The sequence below is a fragment of the Dreissena polymorpha genome, chromosome 1, assembly GCF_020536995.1.
Source record: "Dreissena polymorpha isolate Duluth1 chromosome 1, UMN_Dpol_1.0, whole genome shotgun sequence".
Lineage (NCBI taxonomy): Eukaryota > Metazoa > Mollusca > Bivalvia > Myida > Dreissenidae > Dreissena > Dreissena polymorpha.
Window position 1 is genome coordinate 63301119 of NC_068355.1, and position 21008 is coordinate 63322126.

General features: G+C 45.6%; 1 protein-coding gene across 3 annotated transcripts in view; it reads left to right on the forward strand.

Annotated features, from left to right (window-relative positions):
• Nucleotides 1-21008, forward strand: part of LOC127831994 (major vault protein-like) — a 39990-nt gene that overhangs the window by 8375 nt on the left and 10607 nt on the right. For all 3 annotated transcript variants that reach the window (XR_008026616.1, XM_052357133.1, XM_052357125.1), the window contains exons 2-7: nucleotides 10451-10602; nucleotides 16060-16255; nucleotides 17370-17493; nucleotides 18200-18552; nucleotides 19772-19882; nucleotides 20087-20206. Coding sequence is in view for 2 of the 3 variants with exons in the window: in XM_052357133.1 (XP_052213093.1) it covers nucleotides 10463-10602; nucleotides 16060-16255; nucleotides 17370-17493; nucleotides 18200-18552; nucleotides 19772-19882; nucleotides 20087-20206 (1044 nt within the window). In the remaining variant the exon portion in view is untranslated. The remainder of the gene's footprint in view (nucleotides 1-10450; nucleotides 10603-16059; nucleotides 16256-17369; nucleotides 17494-18199; nucleotides 18553-19771; nucleotides 19883-20086; nucleotides 20207-21008) is intronic.

Sequence of the window (21008 nt, forward strand, 5' to 3'; positions counted from 1 at the left end):
TCATTGTGCCTCACTGCCACCCGAACAAGTAGCTCATAGTGCCGCACTGCCACCCCAACAAGTAGCTCATAGTGCCGCACTGTTGCCCCAACAAGTAGCTCATAGTGCCTCACTGCCACCCCAACAAGTAGCTCATAGTGCCTCACTGTTGCCCCAACAAGTAGCTCATAGTGCCGCACTGCCGCCCCAACAAGTAGCTCATAGTGCCTCACTGCCACCCCAACAAGTAGCTCATAGTGCCTCACTGCCACCCCAACAAGTAGCTCATAGTGCCGCACTGTTGCCCCCAACAAGTAGCTCATAGTGCCTCACTGCCACCCCAACAAGTAGCTCATAGTGCCGCACTGCCGCCCCAACAAGTAGCTCATAGTGCCTCACTGCCGCCCCAACAAGTAGCTCATAGTGCCGCACTGCCACCCCAACAAGTAGCTCATAGTGCCACACTGCAACCCCAACAAGTAGCTCATAGTGCCGCACTGCCGCCCCAACAAGTAGCTCATAGTGCCTCACTGCCGCCCCAACAAGTAGCTCATAGTGCCTCACTGCCACCCCAACAAGTAGCTCATAGTGCCGCACTGCCGCCCCAACAAGTAGCTCATAGTGCCTCACTGCCGCCCCAACAAGTAGCTCATAGTGCCGCACTGCCGCCCCAACAAGTAGCTCATAGTGCCTCACTGCCGCCCCAACAAGTAGCTCATAGTGCCTCACTGCCACCCCAACAAGTAGCTCATAGTGCCTCACTGCCACCCCAACAAGTAGCTCATAGTGCCGCACTGTTGCCCCAACCAGTAGCTCATAGTGCCGCACTGCCACCCCAACAAGTAGCTCATAGTGCCTCACTGCCGCCCCAACAAGTAGCTCATAGTGCGGCACTGCCGCCCCAACAAGTAGCTCATAGTGCCTCACTGCCACCCAAACAAGTAGCTCATAGTGCCGCACTGCCGCCCCAACAAGTAGCTCATAGTGCCGCACTGTTGCCCCAACAAGTAGCTCATAGTGCCGCATTGCCGCCCCAACAAGTAGCTCATAGTGCCTTACTGCCACCCCAACAAGTAGCTCATAGTGCCGCACTGCCGCCCCAACAAGTAGCTCATAGTGCCGCACTGTTGCCCCAACAAGTAGCTCATAGTGCGGCACTGCCGCCCCAACAAGTAGCTCATAGTGCCTCACTGCCACCCCAACAAGTAGCTCATAGTGCCGCACTGCCGCCCCAACAAGTAGCTCATAGTGCCGCACTGTTGCCCCAACAAGTAGCTCATAGTGCCTCACTGCCGCCCCAACAAGTAGCTCATAGTGCCTCACTGTTGCCCCAACAAGTAGCTCATAGTGCCTCACTGCCACCCCAACAAGTAGCTCATAGTGCCTCACTGCCGCCCCAACAAGTAGCTCATAGTGCCGCACTGCCACCCCAACAAGAAGCTCATAGTGCCGCACTGTTGCCCCAACAAGAAGCTCATAGTCCCGCACTGCCGCCCCACCAAGTAGCTCATAGTGCCTCACTGCCACCCCAACAAGTAGCTCATAGTGCCTCACTGCCACCCCAACAAGTAGCTCATAGTGCCTCACTGCCACCCCAACAAGTAGCTCATAGTGCCTCACTGCCACCCCAACAAGTAGCTCATAGTGCCGCACTGCCACCCCAACAAGTAGCTCATAGTGCCGCACTGTTGCCCCAACAAGAAGCTCATAGTCCCGCACTGCCGCCCCAACAAGTAGCTCATAGTGCCTCACTGCCACCCCAACAAGTAGCTCATAGTGCCTCACTGCCACACCAACAAGTAGCTCATAGTGCCTCACTGCCACCCCAACAAGTAGCTCATAGTGCCTCACTGTTGCCCCAACAAGTAGCTCATAGTGCCTCACTGCCACCCCAACAAGTAGCTCATAGTGCCTCACTGCCACCCCAACAAGTAGCTCATAGTGCCTCACTGCCACCCCAACAAGTAGCTCATAGTGCCTCACTGCCACCCCAACAAGTAGCTCATAGTGCCTCACTGCCACCCCAACAAGTAGCTCATAGTGCCTCACTGCCACCCCAACAAGTAGCTCATAGTGCCTCACTGCCGCCCCAACAAGTAGCTCATAGTGCCTCACTGCCGCCCCAACAAGTAGCTCATAGTGCCTCACTGCCACCCCAACAAGTAGCTCATAGTGCCGCACTGCCACCCCAACAAATAGCTCATAGTGCCTCACTGCCACCCCAACAAGTAGCTCATAGTGCCTCACTGCCACCCCAACAAGAAGCTCATAGTGCCTCACTGCCACCCCAACAAGTAGCTCATAGTGCCTCACTGCCACCCCAACAAGTAGCTCATAGTGCTGCACTGCCACCCCAACAAGTAGCTCATAGTGCCTCACTGCCACCCCAACAAGTAGCTCATAGTGCCTCACTGCCGCCCCAACAAGTAGCTCATAGTGCCTCACTGCCGCCCCAACAAGTAGCTCATAGTGCCGCACTTCCACCCCAACAAGTAGCTCATAGTGCCTCACTGCCACCCCAACAAGTAGCTCATAGTGCCACACTGCCACCCCAACAAGTAGCTCATAGTGCCTCACTGCCGCCCCTACAAGTAGCTCATAGTGCCTCACTGCCACCCCAACAAGTAGCTCATAGTGCCTCACTGCCGCCCCCAACAAGTAGCTCATAGTGCCTCACTGCCACCCCAACAAGTAGCTCATAGTGCCTCACTGCCGCCCCAACAAGTAGCTCATAGTGCCGCACTGTTGCCCGAACAAGTAGCTCATAGTGCCGCACTGCCACCCCAACAAGTAGCTCATTGTGCCTCACTGCCACCCCAACAAGTAGCTCATAGTGCCTCACTGCCACCCCAACAAGTAGCTCATAGTGCCGCACTGCCACCCCAACAAGTAGCTCATAGTGCCGCACTGCCACCCCAACAAGTAGCTCATAGTGCCTCACTGCTGCCCCAACAAGTAGCTCATAGTGCCGCACTGTCGCCCCAACAAGTAGCTCATAGTGCCGCACTGCCGCCCCAACAAGTAGCTCATAGTGCCTCACTGCCGCCCCAACAAGTAGCTCATAGTGCCGCACTGCCGCCCCAACAAGTAGCTCATAGTGCCTCACTGCCGCCCCAACAAGTAGCCCATAGTGCCTCACTGTCGCCCAAACAAGTAGCTCATAGTGCCTCACTGCCGCCCCAACAAGTAGCTCATAGTGCCTCACTGCCGCCCCAACAAGTAGCTCATAGTGCCTCACTGCCGCCCCAACAAGTAGCTCATAGTGCCTCACTGCCGCCCAAACAAGTAGCTCATAGTGCTGCACTGCTGCCCCAACAAGTAGCTCATAGTGCCGCACTGCTGCCCCAACAAGTAGCTCATAGTGCCGCACTGTTGCCCCAACAAGTAGCTCATAGTGCCTCACTGCCACCCCAACAAGTAGCTCATAGTGCCGCACTGCCACCCCAACAAGTAGCTCATAGTGCCTCACTGCCACCCCAACAAGTAGCTCATAGTGCCGCACTGTTGCCCCCAACAAGTAGCTCATAGTGCTGCACTGCCACCCCAACAAGTAGCTCATAGTGCTGCACTGCCGCCCCAACAAGTAGCTCATAGTGCCTCACTGCCGCCCCAACAAGTAGCTCATAGTGCCTCACTGCCACCCCAACAAGTAGCTCATAGTGCCTCACTGCCGCCCCAACAAGTAGCTCATAGTGCCTTACTGCCACCCCAACAAGTAGCTCATAGTGCCTCACTGCCGCCCCAACAAGTAGCTCATAGTGCCGCACTGTTCCCCCAACAAGTAGCTCATAGTGCCTCACTGCTGCCCCAACAAGTAGCTCATTGTGCCTCACTGCCACCCGAACAAGTAGCTCATAGTGCCGCACTGCCACCCCAACAAGTAGCTCATAGTGCCGCACTGCCACCCCAACAAGTAGCTCATAGTGCCTCACTGCTGCCCCAACAAGTAGCTCATAGTGCCGCACTGTCGCCCCAACAAGTAGCTCATAGTGCCGCACTGCCGCCCCAACAAGTAGCTCATAGTGCCTCACTGCCGCCCCAACAAGTAGCTCATAGTGCCGCACTGCCGCCCCAACAAGTAGCTCATAGTGCCTCACTGCCGCCCCAACAAGTAGCCCATAGTGCCTCACTGTCGCCCAAACAAGTAGCTCATAGTGCCTCACTGCCGCCCCAACAAGTAGCTCATAGTGCCTCACTGCCGCCCCAACAAGTAGCTCATAGTGCCTCACTGCCGCCCCAACAAGTAGCTCATAGTGCCTCACTGCCGCCCAAACAAGTAGCTCATAGTGCTGCACTGCTGCCCCAACAAGTAGCTCATAGTGCCGCACTGCTGCCCCAACAAGTAGCTCATAGTGCCGCACTGTTGCCCCAACAAGTAGCTCATAGTGCCTCACTGCCACCCCAACAAGTAGCTCATAGTGCTGCACTGCCACCCCAACAAGTAGCTCATAGTGCCTCACTGCCGCCTCAACAAGTAGCTCATAGTGCCGCACTGCCGCCCCAACAAGTAGCTCATAGTGCCGCACTGCCACCCCAACAAGTAGCTCATAGTGCCTCACTGCCACCCCAACAAGTAGCTCATAGTGCCGCACTGCCGCCCCAACAAGTAGCTCATAGTGCCGCACTGTTGCCCCAACAAGTAGCTCATAGTGCTGCACTGCCACCCCAACAAGTAGCTCATAGTGCCTCACTGCCACCCCAACAAGTAGCTCATAGTGCCTCACTGCCACCCCAACAAGTAGCTCATAGTGCCGCACTGCCGTCCCAACAAGTAGCTCATAGTGCCTCACTGCCACCCCAACAAGTAGCTCATAGTGCCGCACTGCCGCCCCAACAAGTAGCTCATAGTGCCTCACTGCCGCCCCAACAAGTAGCTCATAGTGCCGCACTGCCGCCCCAACAAGTAGCTCATAGTGCCTCACTGCCATCCGAACAAGTAGCTCATAGTGCCTCACTGCCGCCCCAACAAGTAGCTCATAGTGCCTCACTGCCGCCCCAACAAGTAGCTCATAGTGCCTCACTGCCGCCCCAACAAGTAGCTCATAGTGCCTCACTGCCGCCCCAACAAGTAGCTCATAGTGCCTCACTGCCGCCCCAACAAGTAGCTCATAGTGCCTCACTGCCGCCCCAACAAGTAGCTCATAGTGCCTCACTGCCGCCCAACAAGTAGCTCATAGTGCCTCACTGCCGCCCAAACAAGTAGCTCATAGTGCCTGCACTGCTGCCCCAACAAGTAGCTCATAGTGCCGCACTGCTGCCCCAACAAGTAGCTCATAGTGCCGCACTGTTGCCCCCAACAAGTAGCTCATAGTGCCTCACTGCCGCCCCCAACAAGTAGCTCATAGTGCCGCACTGCCGCCCCAACAAGTAGCTCATAGTGCCGCACTGCCCACCCCCAACAAGTAGCTCATAGTGCCGCACTTGCCACCCCAACAAGTAGCTCATAGTGCCTCACTGCCACCCCCAACAAGTAGCTCATAGTGCCGCACTTGCCGCCCCAACAAGTAGCTCATAGTGCCTCACTGCCACCCCAACAAGTAGCTCATAGTGCCGCACTGCCGCCCCAACAAGTAGCTCATAGTGCCTCACTGCCGCCCCAACAAGTAGCTCATAGTGCCGCACTGCCGCCCCAACAAGTAGCTCATAGTGCCTCACTGCCACCCGAACAAGTAGCTCATAGTGCCTCACTGCCGCCCCAACAAGTAGCTCATAGTGCCTCACTGCCGCCCCAACAAGTAGCTCATAGTGCCTCACTGCCGCCCCAACAAGTAGCTCATAGTGCCTCACTGCCGCCCCAACAAGTAGCTCATAGTGCCTCACTGCCGCCCCAACAAGTAGCTCATAGTGCCTCACTGCCGCCCCAACAAGTAGCTCATAGTGCCTCACTGCCGCCCGAACAAGTAGCTCATAGTGCCTCACTGCTGCCCCAACAAGTAGCTCATAGTGCCTCACTGCCGCCCGAACAAGTAGCTCATAGTGCCTCACTGCGGCCCCAACAAGTAGCTCATAGTGCCTCACTGCCGCCCCAACAAGTAGCTCATAGTGCCTCACTGCCGCCCGAACAAGTAGCTCATAGTGCCTCACTGCTGCCCCAACAAGTAGCTCATAGTGCCTCACTGCCGCCCCAACAAGTAGCTCATAGTGCCTCACTGCGGCCCGAGCAAGTAGCTCATAGTGCCTCACTGCTGCCCCAACAAGTAGCTCATAGTGCCTCACTGCCGCCCAAACAAGTAGCTCATAGTGCCTCACTGCCGCCCCAACAAGTAGCTCATAGTGCCTCACTGCCGCCCCGAACAAGTAGCTCATAGTGCCTCACTGCTGCCCCAACAAGTAGCTCATAGTGCCTCACTGCCGCCCCAACAAGTAGCTCATAGTGCCGCACTGCCGCCCCAACAAGTAGCTCATAGTGCCTCACTGCCACCCGAACAAGTAGCTCATAGTGCCTCACTGCCGCCCCAACAAGTAGCTCATAGTGCCTCACTGCCGCCCCAACAAGTAGCTCATAGTGCCTCACTGCCGCCCCAACAAGTAGCTCATAGTGCCTCACTGCCGCCCCAACAAGTAGCTCATAGTGCCTCACTGTTGCCCCAACAAGTAGCTCATAGTGCCGCACTGCTGCCCCAACAAGTAGCTCTTAGTGCCGCACTGCCACCCCAACAAGTAGCTCATAGTGCCGCACTGTTGCCCCCAACAAGTAGCTCATAGTGCCTCACTGCCGCCCCAACAAGTAGCTCATAGTGCCTCACTGCCGCCCCAACAAGTAGCTCATAGTGCCTCACTGCTGCCCCAACAAGAAGCTCATAGTGCCTCACTGCCACCCAACAAGTAGCTCATAGTGCTGCACTGCTGTCCCAACAAGTAGCTCATAGTGCTGCACTGCTGCCCCAACAAGTAGCTCATAGTGCCGCACTGCCGCCCCAACAAGTAGCTCATAGTGCCGCACTGTTGCCCCCAACAAGTAGCTCATAGTGCCTCACTGCCGCCCCAACAAGTAGCTCATAGTGCCTCACTGCCACCCGAACAAGTAGCTCATAATGCCTCACTGCCGCCCCAACAAGTAGCTCATAGTGCCTCACTGCCACCCCAACAAGTAGCTCATAGTGCCTCACTGCCGCCCCAACAAGTAGCTCATAGTGCCTCACTGCCGCCCCAACAAGTAGCTCATAGTGCCTCACTGCCACCCCAACAAGTAGCTCATAGTGCTGCACTGTTGCCCCCAACAAGTAGCTCATAGTGCCTCACTGCCACCCCAACAAGTAGCTCATAGTGCCTCACTGCCGCCCCCAACAAGTAGCTCATAGTGCCTCACTGCCGCCCCAACAAGTAGCTCATAGTGCCTCACTGCCACCCAAACAAGTAGCTCATAGTGCTGCACTGTTGCCCCCAACAAGTAGCTCATAGTGCCGCACTGCCACCCCAACAAGTAGCTCATAGTGCCTCACTGCCACCCGAACAAGTAGCTCATAGTGCCTCACTGCCACCCCAACAAGTAGCTCATAGTGCCTCACTGCCGCCCCAACAAGTAGCTCATAGTGCCTCACTGCCACCCCAACAAGTAGCTCATAGTGCCTCACTGCCACCCCAACAAGTAGCTCATAGTGCCTCACTGCCGCCCAAACAAGTAGCTCATAGTGCCACACTGCCACCCCAACAAGTAGCTCATAGTGCCTCACTGCCGCCCCAACAAGTAGCTCATAGTGCCTCACTGCCGCCCCAACAAGTAGCTCATAGTGCCTCACTGCCGCCCCAACAAGTAGCTCATAGTGCCTCCTGCCCCCAACAAGTAGCTCATAGTGCCTCTCTGCCACCCCAACAAGTAGCTCATAGTGCCGCACTGCCGCCCCAACAAGTAGCTCATAGTGCCTCAATGCCACCCGAACAAGTAGCTCATAGTGCCTCACTGCCGCCCTAACAAGTAGCTCATAGTGCCTCACTGCCGCCCGAACAAGTAGCTCATAGTGCCTCACTGCTGCCCCAACAAGTAGCTCATAGTGCCTCACTGCCGCCCGAACAAGTAGCTCATAGTGCCTCACTGCGGCCCCAACAAGTAGCTCATAGTGCCTCACTGCCGCCCCAACAAGTAGCTCATAGTGCCTCACTGCCGCCCGAACAAGAAGCTCATAGTGCCTCACTGCTGCCCCAACAAGTAGCTCATAGTGCCTCACTGCCGCCCCAATAAGTAGCTCATAGTGCCTCACTGCGGCCCGAACAAGTAGCTCATAGTGCCGCACTGTTGCCCCAACAAGTAGCTCATAGTGCCTCACTGCCACCCCCAACAAGTAGCTCATAGTGCCGCACTGCCGCCCCAACAAGTAGCTCATAGTGCCTCACTGCCACCCCAACAAGTAGCTCATAGTGCCGCACTGCCGCCCCAACAAGTAGCTCATAGTACCTCACTGCCACCCCAACAAGTAGCTCATAGTGCCTCACTGCCACCCCAACAAGTAGCTCATAGTGCCTCACTGCCACCCCAACAAGTAGCTCATAGTGCCTCACTGCCACCCCAACAAGTAGCTCATAGTGCCTCACTGCCGCCCCAACAAGTAGCTAATAGTGCCTCACTGCCGCCCCAACAAGTAGCTCATAGTGCCTCACTGCCACCCAAACAAGTAGCTCATAGTGCTGCACTGTTGCCCCCAACAAGTAGCTCATAGTGCCGCACTGCCACCCCAACAAGTAGCTCATAGTGCCTCACTGCCACCCCAACAAGTAGCTCATAGTGCCTCACTGCCACCCCAACAAGTAGCTCATAGTGCCTCACTGCCACCCCAACAAGTAGCTCATAGTGCCTCACTGCCACCCCAACAAGTAGCTCATAGTGCCTCACTGCCGCCCCAACAAGTAGCTCATAGTGCCTCACTGCCGCCCCAACAAGTAGCTCATAGTGCCTCACTGCCACCCGAACAAGTAGCTCATAGTGCCGCACTGCCGCCCCAACAAGTAGCCCATAGTGCCGCACTGTTGCCCCAACAATTTGCTGCCCTAGGCCTCTGCCTGGCTTGCTAAGTGGTTAGACTGGGCCTGTCTTTAATATACATGTTACATAGAGTTTAGGTTACTGTCATTACTTATTCATAGATTTGAACTGTAGAAGGTTGACCATTACCGTTCGATGTGATTAAGGTAAAACATGTTTTTTTTAATCTGTAGTTAAGCAAGAGGAATGGTGACTGTGCTTCAAAAGCCACAACATGAATTGCATGTCCATGGTGTGGGTGAAGTTCATGTTCTTACACCTGTCCTACTTTTACTGTGCTTATTGAAAAATAAAAGTAATTTACATTACTCTGTACAATATTTCCTTGTTCTTGCTATGAGAAAACCCACAGAATGAGGACAATTTATTTTGCTATCCCTGTGTTTGTGAATGCCATGGATACAACACTACACTACACATGTTAATGGGACCTATTCATGTTTTGATAAATTGACAAAAATTGTTTTTGAAATTATGTTTTTGCAAGGAAATAGTAGCACTGAACATTAACTATGCTGTAAACTATCCATTATATGCATCTTTTGACAATTTAAAAATATGAAAATTTTAAAGCGTTACAAATGTGAAACGATTGAATTAGCCGTTTTGTTGTTATCGTTTTATTTGTAACATTATGAGGATTGTGCATATAAAGTATAGAATACCTCTGTGATTATATCAGAACAGCTTGCCGAGTGGTTTAAGCCCTATAAGACTTTTACTCCAAGTGTCTGTGGTTCGAGCCCAGGTGTGGATGACTTTTTATGCCCCCAGATCGAAAGATCGGGGGTATATTGTTTTTGGCCTGTCTGTCATTGTATGTGTGTGTGTGTCCCTAAACGTTAACCTTGGTTATAACTTTTGCAATATTCAAGATAGCAACTTGATATTTGGCATGACTGTGTATCTCATGGAGCTGCACATTTTGAGTGGTGAAAGGTCAAGGTCATCCTTCAAGGTCAAAGGTCAAAAAAACTAATTTAAAAACTTTAACCAAAACTTAAACCTTCTTCATTACTTTTGCAATATTGACGATAGCAACTTGATATTTGGCATGCATGTGTATCTCATGGAGCTGCAAATTTTGAGTGGTGAAAGGTCAAGGTCATCCTTCAAGGTCAAAGGTCAAATTTATGGCTTCAAAGCGGCGCAATAGGGGGCATTGTGTTTCTGACAAACACATAACTTGTTTTTCTTTCTTTACCTTTATTTTTGTTTTATTCTGGCACTCTTTAATTTCATTGTTCACATTTATCAATTTAAAACATTTAATGGCAAATTTTGAAACAGGCCTGTGAAAAAGTCCCTTAAAATGTTTAATTGGTCTTGCCCAAAATCATAGATTTATATTGACAGGCCTGTTTCATTATATGCTTTAAAGCAATAATATGAGAATCATTTGATGGCCAAACTTCCGATTTTCTACATGCTTTAAAGCTGAGACTTAGTAATTGACAAGTCCAAGGAGTACAGATTTTAAATCTTTATTTCCAGTAAATCATTACCATGGCAACTACAGGCAAGAAAGAATCTGAGTCGCTGATTCGTATCCCCCCATATTATTACATCCATGTCCTTGACCAGAACAAGAATGTCACGAGACTGGAGATTGGGCCCAACACCTTTATCAGACAGGACCATGAGAGGTGAGTTTGTGCAGAAATAGTCATAGTTACTTCAACATTGATATGCCTCCCAGTAGGGTGGCATATAGCAGTCGCACTGTCTCTCTTCTTCAACACTTTCAGATATTGACTTGATATTTGTTGCATGAGTCTACCTACATGACCTACAGATGAACTGTGAGTTTGTTTCTCATCTGTTGATTTTTTATGTCCCCCACTATAGTAGTGGAAGACATATTGTTTTTGCCCTGTCTGTTGGTCTGTTTGTTGGTTGGTCTGTTGGTTGGTTGGTTGGTTTGCGCCAACTTTAACATTTGCAATAACTTTTGCAATATTGAAGATAGCAACTTGATATTAAGCATGCAAATGTATCTCATGGAGCTGCACATTTTGAGTGGTGAAAGGTCAAGGTCAAGGTCATCCTTCAAGGTCAGAGGTCAAATATATGGGTCAAAATGGCTCATTTAATGTACACTTTTGCAGTATTTCAATATTCAAGATAGCAACTTGATATTTATCATGCATGTGTATCTCATGGAGCTGCACATTTTTAGTGGTGAAAGGTCAAGGTCATCCTTCAAGGTCAGATGTAAAATATATGTGGCCAAAATCGCTCATTCTATCAGACCTTTTGCAATATTGAAGATAGCAACTTGATATTTGGCATGCATGTGTATCTCATGGAGCTGCACATTTTGAGTGGTGAAAGGTCAAGGTCATCCTTCAAGGTCAGAGGTCAAATATATGTGGCCCAAATCGCTTATTTTATGAATACTTTTGCAATATTGAAGATAGCATCTTGATATTTGGCATGCATGTGTATCTCATGGAGCTGCACATTTTGAGTGGTGAAAGGTCAAGGTCATCCTTCAATGTCAAATATATGGGTCAAAATTGCTCATGTAATGTCACTTCTGCAATATTGAAGCTAGCAATTTTATATTTGAAATGCATGTGTATCTCATGAAGCTGCACATTTTGAGTGGTGAAGGGTCAAGGTCAAGGTCATCCTTCAAGGTCAAACGTCATATAGGGGACATTGTGTTTCACAAACGCATCTTGTTGGCTAAGTTATAGGCATTGGACATTTATTAAATTTTCTCTATATTAACAGTTTTCAGGATTTTTTTTCCAAAAGGCCTTTAGATATTTAGCTGATTTTTGATGTGTAAGTCTACGTAGTGGACTTTTATTAAATGTTCTTTTCATGAACAGATTTCAGGAGTTGTTTTTAGATATTTAGCTGATTTTTGGTATGTAAGTCTACCTATATGGTAGAGTGTTAGTGTGTAGTGCGAGTTTTGTTCCAATCCATTCATTTTTAGCTCATGTTTTTTTTTTTTTTAAATGAGCTATTGTCATCATCTTGGCGTCGGCGTTGGTGTTGGCGTCCGGTTAAGTTTTGCGTTAAGGTCCACTTTTCTCATAAAGTATCAATGCTATTGCATTCAAACTTGGTACACTTACTTACTATCATGAGGGGACTAGGCAGGCAAAGTTAGATAACTCTGGCTTGCATTTTGACAGAATTATGTGCCCTTTTTATACTTAGACAATTGAAAATTTTGGTTAAGTTTTGTGTTTAGGTCCATTTTATTCCTTAAGTATCAAAGCTATTGCTTTCATACTTGCAACACTTACTTACTATCATTAGGGGACTGTGCAGGCAAATTTATGTAACTATGACTAGCATTTTGACAGAATTATGTGCCCTTTTTATACTTAGAAAATTGAAAATTTTGTTAAGTTTTGTGTTTAGGTCCACTTTTTTTCTATAGTATCAAAGCTATTGCTTTCATACTTGCAACACTTACTAACTATCGTAAGGGGACTGTGCAGGCAAAGGTCATTCTTCAAGGTAAAAAAAAATATATAATTTTCAAAGCAGCGTTCTCACAAAGCTGCACATTTTGAGTGGTGGAAGTTCAATATCAAGGTCATCCTTCAAGGTCAAGGTCATCCTTCAAGGTTAAAGGTAAAAAAATAAAAATTCTAAAGCGACGTTCTCATGAAGCTGCACATTTTGAGTGGTGGAAGTTCAAGGTCAAGGTCATCCTTCAAGGTCAAGGTCATCCTTCAAGGTCAAAGGTCCAATTTTTTTTATTTCAAAGCGGCGTTCTCATAAAGCTGCACATTTTGAGTGGTGGGAGTTGATGGTCAAGGTCATCCTTCAAGGTAAAAGGTAAAATAAACAATTTTTTTTTTTTCAAAGCGGCGCAATAGGGGGCATTGTGTTTCTGACGAACACATCTCTTGTTTTTTTTAAAACATTGTTAAAAAAAATAAATATTTATTTTTATTATTTTATTTTTGAAATAGTGTCCAACCATCCCACCCAAGAATCCCCCCCCCCCAATTTTTTTTTATGCCCCCTTTCGAAGAAGAAGGGGTATATTGCTTTGCTCATGTAGGTCGGTCTGTCGGTCGGTCGGTCCGTCCACCAGGTGGTTTCCGGATGATAACTCGAGAATGCTTGGGCCTAGGATCATGAAACTTCATAGGTACATTGATCATGACTCGCAGATGACCTCTATTGATTTTGAGGTCACTAGGTCAAGGTCATGGTGACCCGTAATAGTAAAATGGTTTTTGGATGATAACTCAAGAATGCATACATGGCCAACAGGGAGAACTCTGAACAATATAACTGAAGCAACTGGTCTGTAATCCTAAATCTATAATTATCAGTCCAATGAAACATAATCCTTTGAGTAAAATAAAGTGGATCAGTAAAAATATTATCAGAATATGAGATTTTTTGTATATTTTGTATATTAAATATTGTGTTAATGTTAAATTTTGTTGATTAATATAAATATAAGCAGGACAGGGGAGGTAATACACTATTATATCTTTCTTATATACAGGGGAAACAAATGCAATAAGTTTAAATTTCATGTTTAATGAATAGAGGATATTTATCATGTCAGTGTGAGATCATTTGTTATTTTTTAGGATCACATTTTATTATTACTTTGACAAAACAACACTTACCTGAATACCACAATGGATTCCATCCAACAATACCCCACGCCCCTACCAGAATCCCTTCCCTCCCCCCAACCTCAACTCCCCCCCCCCAATTTTTTTTGTAAACATCATCAAATAAATTACCACAACCCCACATTTTACCCCCCTCTCACCACCTTCCCCCCTACCCACCCCCCCACACCCCCTTCCCCCCACCCCCCCCAATTTTTTTTAAACATCTAATAAATAAACCCCCCCCCCCACATTATACCCCCCTCTCACTCCCCCCGACCCCCCCTACCCCCCAATTTTTTTTAAACATTTAATAAATTACCACTCCCCACATTATTCCCCTCTCACTCCCCCCCTACCCCCCTACCCCCCACCCCCCCCCCATTTTTTTTTAAAACATTTTCTAAATAACCCCACCCTACATTATTACCCCCTCTCACCCCCCACCCCCTACCCCCCCTAATTTTTTTTTTAAGCATCTTATAAATTACTACACCCCACATTATACCCCCCTCTCACCCCCCCACCCCCCACCCCCCCCCAATTTTTTTTTTAAACATCGGATAAATTACCCCACCCTACATTATTACCCCCTCTCACCCCCCTACCCCCCCCCCAACCCACCCCCCCCAATTTTTTTTTTAAACATCTTATAAATTACCCCACCCCACATTACACCCCCCTCTCACCCCAACCCCCCTTACCCCCCCAACCCCACCCCCCCCAAAAAAATTCTTTTTTAACATCTAATAAATTACCACACCCCACATTATACCCCCCTCTCACCCCCCTACTCCTACCCCTACCCCCCCCCCCCCAGCCCCCCCAGCCCCTTCCCCCATTTTTTTTTAACAATCTAATAAACTACCACACCCAACATTATACCCCCCTCTCACTCCCCCCCTACCCACCTACCCCCCCCCCCACGGCCCCCCCCCCCCCCATTTTTTTTTTTTAAACAACTTTTAAATTACCACACCCCACATTATACCCCCCTCTCACTCCCCCCTTGATCATGACTGGCAGATGACCCCTATTGATTTTCAGGTCACTAGGTCAAAGGTCAAGGTCACAGTGACTCGAAATAGAACAATGGTTTCCGGATGATAACTTACAAAAGGTCAAGGTCACAGTGACAAAAAACGTATTCACACAACGGCTGCCACTGCAACTGACAGCCCATATGGGGGTTTGCATGTTTTACAAACAGCCCTTGTTTTATTTTTTTCTGCATTTTTGGAAGATACTGTAATAAATGACCACACCCCCACACTATACACCCCTCTCCACCCCTTCCTCCTTTGTGATTGAAATTGAGAAAGGTCCCTACACCTTTAAAAAGAAAAATAGATGAGCGGTCTGAAAAAAATTCTTGTCCCCCCAACTACTGTGCCCTCAAGACGTTTCCTTTTATCTGAATATATAGTGCAATATTGTGACAAAAAAAAACTTTGGGGAGCATCACCCGTCTCCGACGGTTTCTTGTTTATCTAGTGAGAGCGTTAGCAAGATGTTGTGTAGATAAACAATTGATTGTGTATACACCTTGTTATGAAAATTCCTTGCTATGGCCCAACACCTTCATTTTACAAGACAATAAAAAGTAAGCTGTGAACCAGGGAAAACATGCGACATGCCAAGGTTGGTGTCCTTTTACAGCAAGGGCCCTTACTTACAACATGTAGTTTACCTTTAACACTGATCTTACTCTAGGAGTATGTATTCCATGGACATGAAGTATTTTCATCAAAATATCAACAATTTTTCCTTAAATAATAAGGACAAATCATCGCAAATGTGTAAAAAAAAACCTGCATACGGTCAATCAATCATTTTTTGTGTACATGTACATATTGAGTCTGAAACAGTTGTATCCATTTCTTACAAAGACAAGTTTGAAGTTGATGCAGCAGTCTCACCTTTAACTCACTGTTCTAGAGCAGATAGTGTGAAACCCTTTATTTTTTTCCAGCATGAAATCACAGTTAAAAAACACTATTTCCTAAGGATATGAATTCAGCATTTCCTGATTAAAAAAAAGAAAAGAACTTGTGACAGTCATTTTCAGATTTGTTTGAAATACTTGTCTGAGATCAAAGAAGTGGCAATAAATCACGGTAGGGAGAAATGATAACTTGGGAACCACTTTTAGGAGGTGGGCCATGTTTATCACAAGTCAATATAATGGCCTTTTGTTATCAGGTTATAGTTACTGGCCCTACTTATTGTTTGCTAATTAACTAGTTGATCATATTGATTAGTAGTACAATGTATTAGTAGATATGAGGCAGTCCTACGTGTAACTTTATTCTCTATATCAAAGATACTGGACCTGTTCCGAAAAGGGTGTAAAGCAATCAATGTTGTTTTATTGCAAGCATGAAAATTTCCGTTTAGATCCGATAACTTGCAGAGAAAATACGAGAAATACTCTTTATGAATATCTCTATCCCTCTGTGTTGGGTTGTTCAATTATTTTTTTTCCCACGGTTGAAGGGTTGTTGTGGGCCCAGATAAGATGATCACGGTTCCGCCGAGGAACTACTGCGTGATTGAGAACCCCATAATACGTGACAAGGACAACAAGGTCGTACTTGATGGCAACGGCCAAGTACGTCTGCTGCACGCTGACCAGGAGATACGCCTTGCCCAGGACCCATTTCCCCTCTACCCCGGGGAGGTACTCAAACAGGTAACTCCATGGCAACTGTTTTTCTACTGATAAGTAGCACCCTTCTCCCTGCAAAATCCAATGCAATCGTAATTAAATTGTTTTTTAAATAGTTGTTCTGTAAATGTTACAGAAATACATGATTTACTATTACAGGTACTCCTAGACTCAGGGCTATAGATAACAAGCGTACGTGCGTTATTACGCAATTAAAATAACCAAAAACGTAATTAAATTCAAAATAAAGCGTACAAATACAAATTTAATAACGTAATTCCCGTAAAAAAAACTTGCGTCATGAAACGCAATTCTTAAGAATACCGGGCGTATTTTTTAGACTGGTTATTTTCCGTATAAAAATGTACCGCATAGTTTTTATGCCGTCCAATGAAGAAAAGCGGTTATCAATCTTTGAGGTAGTATTGTAATTATTCGTAGACCGTCCGCTTTCTCATTTCATTTTCAAGGTATTCATCTCAAAATGACCCGGAAACGGGGTACATCGCTTTGAACAGCCATAACTTTCTAGAACTCGGTCTTGTTCAACGCAAAAATGAATGAACTTTGAAAGGGAATTCAGTAATTGTTGTTATGTAAAGGTACCTTTTTAAATTCCTTTTGTATAAATAATATAGTAACCTTAGAAGATTTTTTATTTTTTTATATATGTAATTCCCTACATTACCCAATTGAGTTAAAAAACCGGGAGTGAAAAACCCAATTAAGCTCAAAATTAGGGGGTGAAAATTTTTGCTAAAACTCTATTGAATTTTCAAAAACCCTATTGTTGTCAAAAACAGGGGGTAAATCACCCGATTACCCCAAAAGTTATCTATAGCCCTGCCTAGACTGTTTTAAATTCATAAGTATTTTTAAAAAATAATTCAATAAGACCCATCCTTATTGACAGGGTGAAATATGGTGTCGTACTTTTTACGACATTGTAGAATAAATTTAAATGAAGTTTGCAATAAAAAATTTAATGATCAAAATTAGTTAACAAACTAGAACTTTTTATATAATTTATTATAAATTTAATTAAGCTAAACATTTTTTTTTAAATATTTATGAAACAGCCTACTTTCATGTCCTAATGTGTAAAAAAGGCATAAAATGGCAAATTATTCTATTTCAGGCTGTCACACCCCTAAAAGTGGTTGCCCCCAACACAGCCTTGAGACTTCGCTCTATTCTTGACTTTGAAGATGAGACGGGCGAGAAGAGAACAGCTGGGGATGAATGGCTTTTTGAGGGACCAGGTAGGGGCAACACACACTTTCATCAAGGCACTTTCAGGGTAAAATATGCATTAACTGAAACGGCGAACAAGCCTGAATCAGTTTGCAACTTATAGACAACAAATGACATTGTCGCAAGTCTGAATGCAATACTGATTTAAAAATGCTTTTTTAGATGTCAGGCTTTTCATAATCATGAAGACGGGCTTTATTAAGATTTATTTTGGACAGAATAAGTTTTATGATTCCGTGTTTCTGCACATTACAAATGATTGGACACATCATTCTCAAACAATAAAAATGCTGATTAATACAATTTGAAATTAATTGTAACCAATAACCAATAACTAAGAAAAACGTTTTGTGAATAATCTTTATTCTTACTGTTTACATAAAAAAGTCAATATTACTACAACTAACAAGATTTTTACTGCACAAGAACCACAACTAATGATTCCATGATTGTGAGTTAATTGACCTTTCTTAACATTCTTTTACATATTTGTCTAGGGCTTCACTCCTACTTACATATTAAAATATTTTCCTCTAAAAATACTAACAAATTCTTAAAACCAAACAAGTATTTTTTGTTTTTAATAGTTGTTTTCATGTTAATTTTTTTAAGTTGACAATTTTTTTTCATTTTTATTAAATGTTTTTAAGTTCAATATTTAATGATTCAGTCCTTGAAGTAATAAAACATGTAACACAATTTCTTTCCAAACAGCAACGTACATTCCTAGAAAGGAGGTTGTCGTTGAGGAAACTGTTCGCGCAACTGTAATCAAGCCAAACCAGGCAATCAGACTGCGTGCCCGAAAGGAGTGCATAGACCGGGAGGGCAGCAACCGAGTGACGGGTGAAGAATGGCTGGTAAAAAGGACTGGAGCCTACCTTCCTGGGGCTTACGAGGAAGTGGTGGATGTTGTGAATGCATATGTGCTTACAGAAAAGAAGGGGCTCCATATGCGTTCGTTGCGCACGTTCAAGGACGATTTCGGAGTCGTCCGTAAGAACGGGGAGGAATGGCTGATCACTATGGACATGACAGAGACACACATTCCCAATGTGTATGAGGAGGTATGTGAGCTGTACTTTGGCATAAATAACTTGACATGCATATCAATGGTAACTTTTTTAGGCTGATTCAAAATATGTATAAGAACATAAAATCATGTATCTGCTGTAACGGTTCATACTCTGAGTTCTTTTTATCAGAAATTGGGGTCAGACAAGGTGAAAATCTATTGCCAGTGCTCTTTTCGTTATTCTTGAATGACCTACATTCATACCTGCACTCTAATGAATCCAATAAAATTGAACTTGGTGGTCCCAATTCTGCAGTATCATGGCTTAGGCTTCTGATCCTTCTACGCAGACGACACGGTCATTGTATCCAATACAGCTGAAGATCTACAAAAAAGTCTAGATACTTTTAATAATTATTGCAAAAACTGGCACCTTAATGTAAATTTTACCAAAACAAAAATAGTTGTGTTTTTGGTGCAAGACAAACAAGGAATTTCCAATTTAAATGTGTCAACAATGGCATAGAAATAACAAATACATATCATTATCTAGGAGTAGCTTTCTCTAGTAATGGCTCTTTCTTGAACGCATGTAAACATGTTAAAGAAAAAGCAGCAAAAGCCTTGCAACTTTGAAACTTGTTTTGGCCAAATATGGCATGATTCCCTTCGGGCGCTTAAACATAAAACCCTATATTAAACCAGGTTTTCCGAAGGAAAACACTGGTTATTAGATTGGCGAATGTCGGCTGGCGGGCGGGCGGAACAAGCTTGTCCGGGCCATAACTTTGTCGTTCATTGTAAGATTTAAAAATCATTTAGCACATTTGTCAACCATCATTGGACTGTGTGTCACGCAAAAGAATTAGGCCAATATCTCCAAGGTCAAGGTCATACTTTTGAGTTCAAAGGTCAAAAACGGCCATAAATGAGCTTAGCAGGGCCATAACTATGTCATTCATTGTGAGGTTTTAAAATCCTTTAGCACATTTGTTCACCATCATTGGACGGTGTGTCGCACTAAAGAATTATCTCAATATCTCCAAGGTCAAGGTCGCCACATTTAAAAATAGATTTATTTTGAAACAAAGGGGGTTAATTATAAACAGTTCAGTTTGAGTTGTCTCCCTTTATCAGACTTTTTTTTTAAATTGAAAACCTGGTTTTGTGACAATTTTGTCCCTTGTTTTGTATAAGATACTTGATAGATCCAGTGTTCTATACCTATACTCCTGTAACAATGTTTTTATCATTTTGTCCTGTTACTTCAGGTGGTTGGGGTATCCAATATCACCTCACTTAGCAACCGTCAGTATTGCGTGATTCTGGACCCTGTTGATGAAAAGGGCCGCCCACAAATGGGACGCAAGAAGCTGGTCAAGGTGAATATGGTCCTTTCATAGGTTGTTATAGATGATTTTGATGATTATGATGATGATGCTAATGATAATAACAAAGATGTATGTGTTTATAATTATTATAATGATTATAATAATGATTACAAAATTGATAATAAAGACAAGCATGACTTTTATGACAACAATTATGATATCATGAAGTACACAGATGATGGTATATGGTTTCAGGGAGAGCTGTCATTTTTCCTGATGCCAGGTGAGCAATTGGAGCGAGGCATACAGAACGTCTACATCCTGGGGGAAGACGAGGGACTCATCCTGCGGGCAAACGAGACATTCACTGATGGGGTAGGGCACATTGATATGTACAGTGGTGTTAGTTAATCAGACATTCATAGATGGGGTAGGGCATATTGAGTTGTACAGTGGTAACAGTTAATGAGACGTTCATAGATTGGGAAGGCCACATTGAGATGTACAGTGGCACCAGTTAATGAGACATTCATAGACAGGGTAGGGCACATTGAGATTTACAGTGGTACTGGTTAATTAGACATTCATAGATTGGGTAGGGCACATTCAGATGTACAGTGGTATTTTTATGCCTCCGAAGGAGGGCATATAGTGATCGCATTGTCCTTCTGTCTTTCCAGCATACTTATGCGTTTAGGTTTCGAAAAATGCACATAACTTCTATATCGCTTCAGATGTAACCTTAATATTTGGTATGCATGTGTATATGGACCAGGCCTTTCCATATGCACACACATTTTGACCCCTTTGACTTTTACCTTGAACTTAGGGTCCGCGTTAAGGTTTCAAAATCTGCGTTTAGGTTTCGAAAAAAGAGTTTTTATGGGGCATATGTCTTCCGATGGAGACAGCTCTTGTTGTGAATAAGACATGCACAAACGAGGTAAGGTATACTGAGATGTTCAGTCGAACTGCTTAATGAGACATTCATAGATTGGGTAGGGCACACTGAGATGAACAGTGCTGTTGGTTAATGAGACATTCATAGACATTTATAGAAGGATTAGGGCGTGAAAAGATACTCAGATGTACAGTGGAGTTTTTTAATGAGACATTCATTGACACATAGGGAACATTTATATATATAGTGGTATAAGTTATTGAGACATTCACTGAC